At 42.0% G+C, this 14,339-nt stretch overlaps 2 protein-coding genes across 5 annotated transcripts; one reads left to right on the top strand and one right to left on the bottom strand.

The window, feature by feature from the left end:
* Positions 1 to 836: 836 nt before the first annotated feature.
* On the bottom strand, positions 837 to 7,152 carry leng9 (leukocyte receptor cluster (LRC) member 9). Of its 2 annotated transcripts, none has more exons than XM_046399754.1 (8): positions 7,062 to 7,152; positions 6,652 to 6,793; positions 5,044 to 5,137; positions 4,478 to 4,602; positions 4,052 to 4,378; positions 3,679 to 3,937; positions 2,767 to 2,884; positions 837 to 2,684 (listed from the first exon to the last, which is right to left on the bottom strand). In XM_046399754.1, the coding sequence occupies exons 1-8, from the start codon at positions 7,143 to 7,145 to the stop codon at positions 2,025 to 2,027; spliced, it is 1,809 nt and encodes a 602-aa protein (XP_046255710.1). In that variant the 5' UTR covers positions 7,146 to 7,152; the 3' UTR covers positions 837 to 2,024. The 2 variants fall into 2 exon arrangements, with proteins under 2 accessions (XP_046255710.1, XP_046255709.1); XM_046399753.1 differs by having other exon boundaries at positions 6,652 to 6,792; positions 7,058 to 7,142.
* flcn (folliculin) lies at positions 6,665 to 13,248 on the top strand. 3 transcript variants are annotated; one of them, XM_046399756.1, is made up of 12 exons: positions 6,665 to 6,812; positions 7,774 to 7,986; positions 8,122 to 8,280; positions 8,395 to 8,616; positions 8,728 to 8,894; positions 8,993 to 9,084; positions 9,991 to 10,154; positions 10,737 to 10,850; positions 12,022 to 12,145; positions 12,271 to 12,396; positions 12,788 to 12,890; positions 12,996 to 13,248. In XM_046399756.1, the coding sequence occupies exons 2-12, from the start codon at positions 7,774 to 7,776 to the stop codon at positions 13,201 to 13,203; spliced, it is 1,692 nt and encodes a 563-aa protein (XP_046255712.1). In that variant the 5' UTR covers positions 6,665 to 6,812; the 3' UTR covers positions 13,204 to 13,248. The 3 variants fall into 3 exon arrangements, with proteins under 3 accessions (XP_046255712.1, XP_046255713.1, XP_046255711.1); XM_046399757.1 differs by lacking the exon at positions 6,665 to 6,812 and adding an exon at positions 7,463 to 7,603 and having other exon boundaries at positions 8,122 to 8,268; XM_046399755.1 differs by lacking the exon at positions 6,665 to 6,812 and adding an exon at positions 7,463 to 7,603.
* The last annotated feature ends 1,091 nt before the right edge of the window (positions 13,249 to 14,339 follow it).

Raw genomic sequence — 14,339 nt, 5'->3', positions numbered from 1 at the left:
ACTCCTGCCTTATGAGAGCTTGTTGTGGCTGCGATGTGTCAAAGGCTAACAAGAGGTAGAGATGCACATAAAATTGGAGTAAAAGAAGCATATAAGCACACATAGATGAGTGAGGGGAGGGGGAGATGCAGGGAAAGGCAACATAAAATACTGAGGAGGGGGGGTTCACAGCGAGTGATGGTGAGAGAAAAAGGAGGGAAGGAGAGAGATGGAGTGAACAATGAACTGGAGGGGAGGGGGGGGCATGCAATGGATTTTTAGGCAAAACCAGTTTTCAGTGGAGGCTGTAGCACAGCATCAACACTGACTCAGTGACAAGGAGGCTGGAGGAGAACTTGCAACAGCACGATACAAGTGATGAGAGGCAGCGATGGAGATGCTGCTCAGTGGGCGATTTGGCTGGGGAATCCAAACTGGACATATATTGGTGAAACACAGTAAGAAAGTGTAAAAAGATTATGGTGTTTGTCTGCTGGTGAAAGAGGGGCAGAAGCGAGCCAGCAAAGAGGGAGGGGGCGGCGTTAGTTTTTCTGTGTCACTGAAAGGAGAGTGGGGGAAGGGAGGCATGGAGATAATGCGAGCTAGGGAGCAAACAGTAGAGAGCCATGGAGCATACTCACTGACTCATATAGCCTATGTATAGTAGATGTAGTGTGTGTGTGTGTATGTGTATCTGGGAGGAAGACGGGAAAGAAGACAGAAAATTATATTATGTATGCAAGAGTTATTCAGGGAGCATTTACATAGCCCCCGTGTGTCTGCATGCTAAAAGACAGCAACAGTATGTTATCCAGACCATCCATCACCACACTGATAAAATATCAACACTCACAGGATTTAAAATGACCAATTCAATATTTAATGTCCTTGACAATCATTCTTGGGGAACACAGTCCATACAGCATTAAACAGTGTATAAATCATTGAATTACAAGCTGCAGAATATCACCACTTTGGGTAATTTGTGACTGTAAAGAAAATGTCATCTTTTCCCCCCTCATACATAATTTATGCATCATACATGTGCCTTTATGGCAGGCGCATATGTCCTGTCTGCAAAGTCATAAAAAAGCAGATATCAAAGTGAAGCACATTCAAAATAGGTCCTATGTGGAAAAGTTTGCCTGAACAGCTTGTTGGCCCACATGGATGACATATGGAGGAAATAAGGATTAAATTCCTCAATCTTAACACAACAAATCCTATTAGAGTAATGGAATATTAAATCAATCATCTTTGACTTTCTTACCCTCAGGTGTGTATAAAGTACAGGTTATGAACTTCTTTCGAAAATACAAAAATGTGAGAAGCCACGAGAAGCAAAGAAAAAAATTTCCATATATTATCATTCATTTCTATCGGCCAAAATCAAAAGAGTCAAACTTTTGCACACCTGTACATCAACAGGTGCACAGGAGAAGACCACAGCCTGAGATATAAATGAATTTGATGAAGGTGTTTGTACTGAGAAGACAGTAGGAGTCTTTTGTCCTACCAACTAAAACCAACAAATAAGAATTATGAAACTTACATGCATACTTACATTGTAACATAAAAACTTAAAAATGTACAATGGATGCACTTCACCAATTCTGTTTTAGTGTCCACATTCTGCTGTTATAGTTGCAAACATCTGTGCTTTTACTTCTGGACGTACTGCATCAACTTACGAATTGGTCCTTAATGGATTAAAATGCATTTAAGTGAAATAAATATTTTTTTTATTAAATATAAAAATTAAGTGTAGCTCAATTTAGTATAAGATCTGTTAATATTATTGCGCTACAGATCTGCATCAAGTGCAATTTTACCCCCTTCAGACCTCCCTATAAAAATGTGTTTCACCCACTTATCTTTAAAAGTGCATCTTATCTAATTCAATTTAATAACAAAAAACACAAGACACTTGATTTGTTTGATAAGGCCACGCGGCTAGTGCAAACGAAGAGGTATGGCTTCCAGTCATATCTCTCAGTTAATATACATGTATGTAGTGTGTGCATGTAAAGGGTCACACTCCTCTATCAACGAAGAGTTACCGTGCATAAAGTCTCATAAAAACCATCTACTTTGGCACCGCCCATGGCACAAAGGTGCAAGGTGTTTACTGGCAAGCGGCCAAAATTCAAACCCTTCCCCACCTTCAGGTCCCCCACCCCTTCAAAAATCCTCTCTTCCTCCATGTTCTCTATCTTGGCCAGTGTGAGGTGGTAGCGTGGGTTGTAGGAGTCCCTGTGGAGCCAGCCCTTCTCCCTGTAGGCCGTCTGCAGGCCGCTGTTGAGCTGCTGGAGGGGTAGCTGAGGCTGGGGGCTCAGATAAAGCACCCTCCCATTGAAATGTTTCAACTTCACAGGGAAGGTCACAGCCACCGGGGGATTACGATCCAACTGGGCAAACCGCCGGAGGATCTCCCCGGCGGCGGCTACCTCAGCTGGGCCAGCAAGGACCAGGAGGCACAGGGTGACATGAAGGCGGGTGGAGGTCTGCCAGTGAGGGGCAGAGGATGGCAGAAGGGATGTGATTTCATCCTGCAGCTGCTGGAAACAGGAGAGGATAGCAGGAGTGTTGGCTCTGAAGGTGATGAAGTGAGTGGGTTTTTTCTTAGGGGGGCGCCCACCACGCTTCTCCTCTCTCTGCTCCAGCGGTGAACAACTCTGGCTGATGCTCAGGGCTCCATGATAACTCTGCGTATAAAAAAAAGACACATTAAACTCAAACAGTAATAGCAGGAGACTGTAGTTCAGGGGAGAGCTGCCCTGTACCCACCACAGTATCTTTGTTGCCCTCCCAGCTTTCTTGCCACTCCGCCTCTTCATCAGCCTCCTCTTTTACGCTGGTTCCCATTTTCTGGGACAAGGACATTTGGTCTGTTGAAGCCTCAGGTCTGAAATCAGAACAGGTGAGTAAAATGACAAAACAGAGACAAAAGAGAGTATGTTTCAAGACTGCTTTCCAGCTCACACAACCTACAGTTTCCTAAGTATAAAATGACTTGTCGTGCTAATCTGCCAACCATACAGAAACACACTGGGCCTTGGGGTCAGCGGTGTGCTATTTAATCTTATTTGCCAAAAACCTTGTTCACACTTCTTCAAGAGCGTGGTGAAGGATTAATGTATTCATTTCTCCATCGTCCAGTCCTCTACAGCTCTGACTGCGACACTGTATTCGCGAAGCTACGCTCAATCCAACCAAATGAGAAGGATATGAATTAAATCACTCTCTTCTCAATCATATTGTTTCAGGGCTGAAATTTATGCTTATTTTGATTTGATTTTGATCTACTGATTATTTTCTCAATTAATACGGTCTGAAAACTGTGAAAAATGCCCATTCAACTTGCCCACAGGACTTCTTCTTTTCAACAGTCTTGTTTTGTCTGACCAGACAGAGTCTAAAGATATCCAGTTCACTGTCGTCTAAGACAAAGAACTGCATCACATTTTTTTGTTTATTTGATTATAAAAATAGTCGTCCATTAGTCGATCTGAGAACCAACCAACAGCTTGCAGCTCCGTTCTGTTTCACTCTGCAGTCTTGTGAAAGCTGCAACCCTGTGATTTAAAGTTGGCATTTTGTATTGAATAAACAGGCTGAGTAAAGAACATGTACCATTCTGTTCTGTACAGGATTTATCTCTTTTTAGTTAAATCTGAAGGATGAATGTGAACATCAGACCTAATTGTAGCCTCCTCTGCAACACATGCTCCTCGCGATTCCTGTTGTTCCCGAGAAGTGTTTTCTCTACACTTTGGAGCTGGTTGTGCTGAGTCAGGGGTGTGAATATTCATCTCATTTGGGTTCCCTTCCTCCAGATGTGGGTTTTGGTTGTGAATACACTTCTCTGTTTCACTCTCCTTCTGCCCACAGAGAGCAGGGGGCTGCTCTTCTGTTGTTTTAAGGTCTTGTTGTTGGTCTTGGTCCGTTGGATTTATTCCTTGTGAAATAAATGATTATATTTGGTGAGTGTAAATTGTGTGCACTGTTCTGGCTTTTGTAAATTTTGTGTATGTAGAGTAAAGTGAGGCAGCAAAAGAGGGTCATGTCTCACCCTTTACTTCCTCCTCCCCTCCAAAGGGGGGAGCCAGAGATTGACCGGTGGAGCCAAACACCCTGTCAGTTCTGGTGTGGCGGTCCCAGACGCGGTGCCCTCTGTAGGTGAAGTACTGGATCCTGTGTCTGGGCAGGGCCAGCTCAGTAGAGTAATCGCAGTCGCAAGGGTTGGTGTCCCAGTTGAAGTCAATGAAGGGACGCTCCAGAACACCAAGGAAGCGATCCACATACCCCACAACAAACTCTGAAGCATCTACTGATGGGTCCCACAGGATTCGAGAGATAACATCATCTGCTGTGCGCATCCGAGGCTTTTTGTTCACATCTGAGGGAGAGTGGGAAAAAAAAAAAAAGTGTTAGCATAGGGCCACCAGCGTCTTAAGAGTGTGTTGAAATAAAGGAAACCAGCTAAACGCGGAGTGACCTTTTGCCTCGTATTTTTGTTTCGTTGCTTTGTTCGCTTTCTTCTTGTGTTTTTCTATTTTTTCTCCTTGTGGTTTGTCATCCTGCTCAGGAGATGCGACCCCTGAATCACCTACTGACGGGTCACTAAGTAAAGAGAAGAACAGGAGAGGAAAAAATTATGAAGAGTGTGAGAAATGACACAAAATGATAAGTCCAAATTCCATTTGACATAGTTTCGTGGAGCATGTCTGAGTATCCATATTTAGTCATGGCCAAGAATCACTCTCTCTCTGATGGTCAATATGAGCGGTAATTGACAGCAAGAGAAATAAAAAATTACACACATTATACTTCTCACTTTCCAAAACAACACTTCTGAAGAATTTGCTGCAGGAGGTTAAATTTAGCAATTTATTAAATTAACGAACAGATTCACATTTTTTCAGTTCTGTTAATGTTAGCTACAATAACTCAAAACACAACATTCAGTGTTGCAGTTGCTAAAAAATAAATGAGTCTAACTAGGAAATTAAGTCAGAATTTATCCTGTTGGTGAGTTAGCTGAAGAAGAGGATGCGAGCAGACCTGTGAGACAAACGACATCTGTGGCCAAAATGACACTTTCCCTTTAGGTAAAACTGGCAGACATCAACTCCATCCTCACTCTGTTCTGCTGACCCTGTCAGAAAAAGACAAAGAGAAGGTGAGCCACACAGTGTGATGACACTGAGCAGACGTTTAAATGAAGTTTGAGCAACACAGCAATGACTTTTGATAAGATAAGATGAACTTTATTGATCCCGCAGTGGGGAAATTCACTTGTCGTGGCAGCTCACAAGAACAGAAAAAGAGTGCAAAAAGTGTGCAAAAACAGTTACAAAAGAATATAAAGGTAAAATAAATTAACAATTTACAAAGTACAGTAAACACAGTACAATATCCAGCTATATACAAGTCCTCATAAGGGAGGAAAAGAGGACTAGACCAGACCATTTTGATGTGCTCACTCAACAGATGATTACAAATTTTGAGCTGTCTGCCTCATAATTCTCTGATGCACCGTAGGTCTCTTCCAGGTCAAATAATACAAAGTTCACGAAGTAAAACATCCACAAACATGATCACATAACAGCCTGACTCTATCCAGACACTGAGAGTCTGAAAGGATACAGCTACAAAAGAAAGTCCACCCTGCCAAATGCACAGAAATGCACAGACGTCAGGGAATATGAACCCTGAGTGCCTGTCCTCAGAGTGTTGGACAACAAATTAAATGTCTCTTTTCACTAGATACCATCTGATCCCTATCTCAAGGGGGGTCTGATTTGGCAGTTAACAATTCAAATTATAAATACTGTAAGTGATTAATTCCCAAGATGAAACTGGTAGTGGTGAATGTTTGTATGAGACTATATTTCCTCTCTAATATATGTCCAAAAAGTATAAATCATTGAACAGGTGGAAATGGCTCGACCAAGATGACTCAAACGTCGGGCAAGTAGTTTGGAACGTGGCTGTCTGTAAACTCAAAAACATGCCCAACACCTGTCAATGATATTTCCAAATAGACAACTGGATGTGACTCACTGCTCGAATCTTTTAATTATTAGCCATCTTCCTGTCCACTGAGATAGCACTGGAAGAGTGCAGTCTTTCAACTGCGAATGACAGGAAGTAACTGAGTAAAATAGTAAAAACTAAATTCTTTATTCTTTGGAAAGGAGGCTTGATTCCAGTGAGATAGAGGACAGTAATGCAAACAGTGAATCTTCCTGTCATCACAGGGATCAGAGCTATTAAATTACAGCTCTTGACTCACTTCCTGACTCCTGACACAATTCCAGCAGGGCAACCAAGCATCTCTGTGAATAAACGTTGCCGGTCAACCATTCAGCCCCCTCATTTTAAGATACACGGCAGCAGTGACATAAAAACATAACCAAAACTTTACTGGAACTCAGGTTGGTCACAGTAACACAGAAATGAAATACAGGTTGAGGAATGTGATTACAGAGTCGATTACTTACAAAAGATTCAGACTGATTTTAGTAATATTACCTACTAGGAGGTCTAAACTGAACATAACAATGAATTACCTGTAGCTATATAATATGTGTCAAATGAACTGATAACCTCTGAGGACAGTTTTTACATGCAGCAAATAAATGTGTAAAACGTATCACGGTGATTTACCCGCTGTGTCTTTGCCACTATCAGGCTCAGCGGGGACTCCTGTCTCTGGACTGGATGTGTCTGTCAAGTGGGTCTCACCGTCTCTCCGGTCCTCTGACGGAAGTGCGGGCATTACTGATATACCTGATGCCATGCTCGAACCTGTGATTTAAAAGACAACGGTAATTCGTTAATAACGTTAATTAAAAGAAGACAGTCCTCTGTGTCACGGAGGTTTATGCTGCTACACCAACTCAACTAGTTAATGCGGAAGTGGTTAGTTAGCGTTGAGCATGACAAAAACAAATTTGAAAATTCAACATCTTCTGGAAGGAAACAATCATCGTGTTTAAATAGCACGTTTAAAACGCGCTTTTTTTTTAAAAAAATGTCTGGAGAATATTTTATAAATCTTTCACGTACTAACCGAAGAAGGCAAATGATTCTGACTTTTTATCGCCCTTTGACCTTACGTTTGTTGGCTCAAACGGAATCATGGGTAATGTAGTTTTCATTAGTCATTAATCGAAAAATACCTTAGTGGAAATATTACATAGAGCATGATGTTGGGAAATAAATCTGTCGTTTCATCGCGTTCATATCGCTTAAACAATACTTGAGACATTTTGGTTTCAACGGTTAAAACGTAGGAAAAAGCAGCGCAGCTAACTGCCACGCGTCATTTGTCCTCGAGCGCGTGACTCCGCGTCACATGACAGTATCTGTTATTGTCAGTTAGCAGGCACACAGGGAAAACAGAACAAGAAAAGTGTAGAAATCCTAAATCTGAGACATTGAGAATGACGGATTTTTGAAAAACCGCCTCAATCTTGAATTGAATTTGATTTATATCACAGTTATAATGTGCTGCTTTTTATGTAACAGGGTTTTTTGAACGTTACGGCTAATGAATGTCCTTTTGTGAAGTAGCATTGACCACCAGTCATTCGTTTATATTGGCTCTGTGCTGAAGGTAAGACTGTCTTCTGATGTTAGCAGCTGTCGTAACCGTGGTGTAATCTCGTAATGTCAGTGACTGACCTTGAACAGATGTTCAATTGTGAAGTGCTTGTTACTCATGTCAATCCCAAACGTATTCAGCACAATACGCATTGAAAAACAACCTTTTTTCCCTCTTTAAAGATGAATGCTCTGGTTGCTCTCTGTCACTTCTGTGAGCTCCATGGTCCTCGGACGTTGTTTTGCACTGAGGCACTGCACCCTCCATCCCCGTCCCCTTCATCCCAGGCAGGCGCCCCAGTGCCTGGGGACAGGGACCGCGATGGTGACCGGGAAAGTGAAGGGCTGACCATGAGGGCCAACAGCTCGGCCACACAGAGGGGAGAAATGTGTGACGTGAGTGGAAGGCGACAGACCCAGGACAGAATGTCAACTCACCATGAGCTTTCCAGAAACTTTCCTGTTTTTACTGCACATTGCGTTAATAGTCCTGCTAGCTGTACTCATTTTCCTTTTCTCCTTTTCTCATAGGGATGTCGATCTCTTCCTGCATCTCACCCGGGCTTTGTAAGCATTGATGATGAAACAGGCATACGCTTCCTGAGCCACCAGCATCCCAGACAGTCACAGCTGTTCAGCGTGGTTCGCCAGGCCTGTGTACGCAGCCTCAGTTGTGAGGTAAACAGTGACGTACGTCTGCATGTATGTGTGTGTGAGTCACACATCTTCTTATGCATCGAATGAACTTGACCGCTGTTCTTATTCCACTGCCGCCACCGATTTTCTCTCTGTCTGCTCTGTCAGGTGTGTCCTGGCCGCGAAGGGCCAATTTTCTTTGGAGACGAGCAACACGGTTTTGTGTTCTCACACACTTTCTTCATCAAAGACAGCCTGGCCAGGGGTTTCCAGCGCTGGTACAGTATCGTCATGGTAGCAATGGACAGGATCTACCTTATCAACTCCTGGCCTTTTCTGTTACGCCACCTTAGACTCACTATACAGAGCCTGCAAAGCACAGCCCTCAAGGTAGGGTACACCTGTGACCATTGCATGCCTTTATTCAGAAACATGAAGATGTATACCACAGGCACTTATCTAGTAGTTTACCTAATGTCTTTGTGCTCTACTGCCCATCAGGTGTTTGACAATGAACAAGGAGTTTGTCCCCAGCGAGCAGTGAGGATGAACAGTGTCTTCTCACCTGCAGTTTTCCCACACCAAAGGAGTGGCAATGCAGCCCGATCACTAACTTCTCTTACCCAGCACCCCAACCTCTGGGCCAGTCTGCACTCCTCCTTTAGCTGGTGAGACTATCAGCCCCATTGTGAAACACAAGGTGCTGACTTTTTTCATGTAATCGCTCAACTTGATATATGGGTGTGTGTTTTCACATTGTCTGCAGGCTGCTGAAGGCCTGTGGGAGTCGTCTTACAGAGAAGCTGCTGGAGGGAGCTCCCACGGAGGACACACTGGTACTCATAGAGAGACAGACAGGTAGACATTTTGTCCTGAATCGAACAAGATTTAAAAGAAAAACAAAAAACAAAAAAAACAAAACAGCATTCTGTCATGAAACTGTTGTGTTTGACCATCCAACACTTGTTCAAGCCCGTAACTGGGGAAAAAACTGTAGCTCATAAAATTTCCAGTGATGCAAAACCTGTCACAGTATGGAAAGCATACTTGGACAGTGCTTCATCATGTCTCACCCACCAGACAAGGTTAGGCCTCTTGATGGAGGATGATAGCAGCAGATATGTGATCACAATGCAAAAAAAATCCTCCTGTTTCAGTCTGATTCACCAGGTCAGACAGTACGAAAACATTCTGCCTGGAAAAGCAAAGCGATTCACTTAACCATGGTGCTCAAATGAACTTCCTTTCCAGTAAGAGTTTACACAATTTTAGTCAAGATTTAAAATATGATTAAAAGATTTTAATATTTACCAGTCCCTAGGTCTTAGGTTGTGGAATTTTCTTTATTCCTCTATATTAATATTGTAAGTAAAATAACTTTATTTCTGTGGCATTTTTCAGAATAACAACTGCAGTGTGATTCACAAAACAAATTGAAAAAAAAAAAATTCCAATTTGTGCAAATGGTTGTTTTGCATATACTGATTACAGGGAAAGTTGTTTGGTTATCTGCTGGTTTGTGTTATTGGATTTTTTTTAGGAATGGGATTGAAATTAATCATAGGTGAGAGGTGGGATGGTACACTATTGGTTGTTGTTTTGGAAATAGGAGCTGGATAGCAACATGTGTACATCACACTCTATATGTGTGTGATATTAGAGTCAGTACTTTGTAATAATTTCCTGTGGAATTTCCCCACTTTTGCAATGAACCTCAGTTTGGAGACGTTTGGTCATCGCTATTTCTGTCTCTGTTTTCAAAAGAGCAAGAGGAGGAAATGAGCTGCTGGGAAGGAGCAGAAGGCGGCGCTTCAAAGTCACAGCGGCACCAATCAGAGAGCGAGCTGGGCCACCACTTACTGTGTGATGATGCGAATTTAGATGAATTACCTGGTCCAAAATTTAGGTCACTCAGGCATTTGAGACAGGTAATTTTCTTGAACTTTTGTCCATAATTGTGTTAACTGTAATAAGAGTTAAGGAGATACAAAAGCTGAATCACGTGGTTTCATTAGAGGCGGTTTGCACAATTTTACAGCTTTATGGTATTAATCTCATAGAAAAAAAGTCCAGAGTGCTCAAAAATTCCAAAAAGTGTCGATGAAGGTGCTCTTTGGTGGGGAATATAAAAGTTCAAAAAAGAGAAAAATCCAAGGCATGCTTCAAGGAAAAAAGTAGAGAAGTCTTTCTTCACATGGCAATACATGTTAAAAAACAAGCTTGGTGACAAACAGCCTTCTTCAGGGTGTTGCCCTTGGCACAATGTTTGGCTCCTTTAGTAGATATAAAATAACCGCAACCACCTGAGCAAAGGTGACAAAGTAAGACTACTAGAGGGCTGTGCAACATGTATAGAAAAAGAAAAATATAATAATACAGAAAACAAAATCAGAAAAAAATGATGTACTAACTGTAGGACAGAAAAGAAGAACCATATGGACACATCTGTGAACATCATAGATTCCCATATGTGTGAGCTGCAGTATGTGACACTCTGATTTGTTCTGCAGGTCCTCGGGGTTGCTGAGTTTCGTCAACTCGTGTGGCACGTGCTCATGGGAAATCAGGTCATATGGAGAGGCGCTGACCCTGGGCTCATCCAGTCAGCTTTTACAGTGCTCAAGGTACCCTGCTGCTGCGGCGCTTTCTGCTTAGTTAGGAGAGACGGTGTCGTTATGATGTCGGCAAAAATAAATGGGGACAAGTGATAACAGCCTTGAGGGTCCTCGCTAGTTGAATCACAGTATAAATATTGTGTCATTAGTTAAATGTAGTGTTCTGTCACATTTCACATTGTACTTATGAAGTATCAGAATCAGAATTGTCTTTATTGCCATGTAAGTGAAGAGGTTTCACATTACTAGGAATTTGTCTTAGTGATTGGTGCATACATAAAAACGTAAGAACGAGTAACATATAATAATAGAATAAAATAAAATAGAATAGAATAAAGTAAAACAAAATAAAATAAGGTAAGTAAAATAAATATGGTTCTGGAGGTAGTGCAAAAGTGAGGTAGTATAGAGTGGAAGTAGTGCAAAGTAGGTGAGGTAAACAGTGCAAATGGTCAGCAGGTGGATCATGATATGAGCATAGATAGATAATAATTTACTTATGACTTCTGACGTTACAATCATTTTGATTTTATATAAACTTCTATTTGATTGAGTTTCAGTTGTTTCTCCATGAACATACGTTTCTTTGTTCGCTTGTTTTTCTTTTTCTTTTTCTCTAACTTCCACTTCTTGCCTTAAGACAGTATTGTTTATGATAACGTAACACACCTTGAAATTTTATTTGCCCCTGCATGCTAATGCTGATCTTTCCAGGTAACAAGACCGATCATGTAGCTGTTTCCACTGCACATTAATGGTCTTTTTGTGTGTGTGTGTGTGTGTGTGTGTGTGTGTGTGTGTGTGTGTGTGTGTGTGAGAGAGAGAGAGAGACAGAGACAGAGACCTTTTTCACAGCAGATATTTTGACTTGTCATAGTGGGAAAAGCACAGGTGTTACTACTATCATGAATAACGGCTCTGTTCTGATCAAGCGTCCCAGTGAGTCATGACAGTGTGACTGTGAGTCAGCGTGCACAGTACCAGGGCCGTGAAAGTGAAGCAGCTAAACCAAATTTAGCCATCATTCATATTATCATTTACACCTGTGTTTGTCCAACTGTGACACGTCAAAATTATGGCCATGAATATCAGCAAGAACTCAGACCGGAGTGTCTGGGCAGTGCCCTTCACTAAGCCAGCCAAGTTTTATCAGTTGAATCTCTGTCCTGTTTCCCTGCAGTCTTTGCTCCCAGTTGGTTGTGTGCGTTCTGTGCCATACAGTGCTCAGTATGAGGAGGCCTACAAATGCAACTTTCTGGGTCTCAGCCCAGATGTGCCTATTCCAACCCACGTCAGCTCCTCAGGTACAAGAGAGTCTGTAAACTCGCGCTGTGATAGATCACCATGTGAAACAGCTGTTACAAGCAGTAGGCTGTTTGTAGGCAGGTCATTTTGTGCTGGTTTTACCTTCCTGCTGTTTGTCCTGTAGAGTTTTCAGTGCTCGTGGATGTCACTTCGGAAAGAAGCTGTCAGATGTCAGCCATGGGTGAAGATGATATCCCGTCACTGTATCAGTTCACCATCAGCAGTGCCAATACACAGCCCACAGACAGAGGTGAGTGCACAAACCTGAATTTGTGGAGTCCTTGTAGGTTTGGTGTCACCTTCAAGTATGCAATAATCCTTTGCCTCGTGGATAAAACCACAGTAGCATAGAATGCATGCATCTGGCAACACTGACTCAAATTAAACTTAAAACTAGACTAAACACAAGAGAACGCTTCCCGGGATCTGAATGTGAAAAACAGATTTGTCTCTTGGCCCGCAGCATGTCTTTTCATCAGTTTTCATTCAAAGCTGTTCTCCCAGTAAGTTTGTGAGATAACACATTGACAAAACAGCCCGTGAAAAGTAAACAAGAAACATGCAAAGGCCAGACTTTAAGAACGGTTTTAGATACTGATCGCATGATGAGCCATCAGACAGTCTTTGCCCTGTTTTTCCAGGTCCCACATTATTGAACAAGCTTGAGGTGGCCCTGTCCAATGAGAACTTGTCTGTGGATGTCGTATCTCACTGCCTGTTGTGTCTGAAGGAAGAGTGGATGAAGTGAGTAAAAATCCATTCATTCTAAATGAAGACCACCAGCATTTAAGTAATATGTTAACATTTTGTCATTGAAGGCCTTCTCATAGCTCATTCTCTCTCCTTCAGTAAGGTCAAAGTGCTGTTCAAGTTCTCCAAAGTGGACGGACGAGGGAGGGAGGACACCCAGAAGGTTCTAGCCCTCCTTGGTGCCACAGGACCGGGCGAGGAGGACAACGTCAGGCTGCTCAAGTTTTGGATGACGGGACTCAGCAAAACATACAAGAGTCATTTAATGACAGCTGTGCGAGGAGGGGAGAGGAGCCCCAGCCAATGACACAAATGGACAAAGAAAAGAGGATGGGGGGTTAGAGAGGTGAAGGTGTGTGTGAGGGTGGGGGTACTAAAGAAATGAAAGTGAAAGCAAGAAGATTTTTATTATCAGATTTGTGAACTGTTTAGGACTTTTAGGGGAATGAAAGACGTGATGCGAATGGATGACTCATTCATAATTGTCTTTTTAAGTAATGAGAAAGCTGCTGTTCCTAACCCTGATTAATATCCTGCCCAGATTAACACATTCAGTCCGTCTGGATAATGTATGAGGCTTTTGAAAGGGGAATTTCTGTAGGTCTCCACATGTGAAGTTTAACTTATTACAAAAAGACTTTGCACTTTGTTTACTCTCTTGCTGATGTTTTAAATTTTAATAAATGAACATGAACAGTATATTTGACATCCTTTTGTTAATTCCACACTTGGCTCCATCTTGTGGCGAACACGAAGAATAAAGGGGGAGTGAATTGGAAGAGAGCGGCCTTTCTCTCTAAGCTCCCACTCACTTGTTTGAGTGGCCTGCGGCCAGCTCGTCTCAAGTGGTGTAAGACAACACTTTTAAAGTTTCCTTGTGTCCTGAAACGTACAAAAGGGTTGCATAACAGGGCTTCGCTCCAGTATGGCCGAACACATCAGTGGGATTTTGGCTTCTTAATGAGGCATTTGCACACTGATCCACTAAAAAGCTGTTTTTTTCTTTACCACAGTCATTTGAGGCTGTTGCTTTGCTGAAACTTGCAGACTTCAGTCAATAAAACTTAGCAACATATGTCTTTGTTTAAGTCTTTGTTTAAATTGGAGAGCTGCTTTTTGTTCCTTACTCATGTAATTATAAAGTAACTCAAAGTCATGTTGCAGCCCAGATTGAAAGTGATTTATAAATATTAGGACTGACTAGAGCTTTCCCTGTAAAAATGGACGTACTTCTCAGATCTGCTAGAGTCTTATTAGAGATTTACTAATTTCATTGTTATGCTTTTCTTTTACTGAAATCTGGATTTCATTTTGCAAGTCTTAATAACAGGAGCACAAAAAACAATTTGCAGCAACTCAGCAGGTTAGTTGCATAGTTACTTCCCCCAATACGCAAGCAATGTATGAAACAGGAAGACAGCACAATGACTGGGGTATTTATAG

This window comes from Scatophagus argus, chromosome 9 (assembly GCF_020382885.2).
Source record: "Scatophagus argus isolate fScaArg1 chromosome 9, fScaArg1.pri, whole genome shotgun sequence".
Taxonomy (NCBI): Eukaryota; Metazoa; Chordata; class Actinopteri; family Scatophagidae; genus Scatophagus; species Scatophagus argus.
The sequence above is the reverse complement of the archived record's forward strand: the minus strand, read 5'-3'. Positions and strand labels throughout refer to the sequence as shown.

What these genes read in the sequence shown, in the direction of transcription:
- leng9 (XM_046399754.1), bottom strand. Translation starts at nt 7,145, where the DNA reads ATGAAAACTACATTACCCATGATTCCGTTTGAGCCAACAAACGTAAGG. An exon ending in AGGGGAGGAGGAAGTAAAGG is followed by an intron (nt 3,938 to 4,051) that starts GTGAGACATGAC and finishes TTATTTCACAAG; the next exon opens with GAATAAATCCAACGGACCAA. An exon ending in AGGGCAACAAAGATACTGTG is followed by an intron (nt 2,685 to 2,766) that starts GTGGGTACAGGG and finishes TTTTATACGCAG; the next exon opens with AGTTATCATGGAGCCCTGAG.
- flcn (XM_046399756.1), top strand. Translation starts at nt 7,774, where the DNA reads ATGAATGCTCTGGTTGCTCTCTGTCACTTCTGTGAGCTCCATGGTCCT. An exon ending in CTGCACTCCTCCTTTAGCTG is followed by an intron (nt 8,895 to 8,992) that starts GTGAGACTATCA and finishes CATTGTCTGCAG; the next exon opens with GCTGCTGAAGGCCTGTGGGA. An exon ending in ACTCATAGAGAGACAGACAG is followed by an intron (nt 9,085 to 9,990) that starts GTAGACATTTTG and finishes TGTTTTCAAAAG; the next exon opens with AGCAAGAGGAGGAAATGAGC.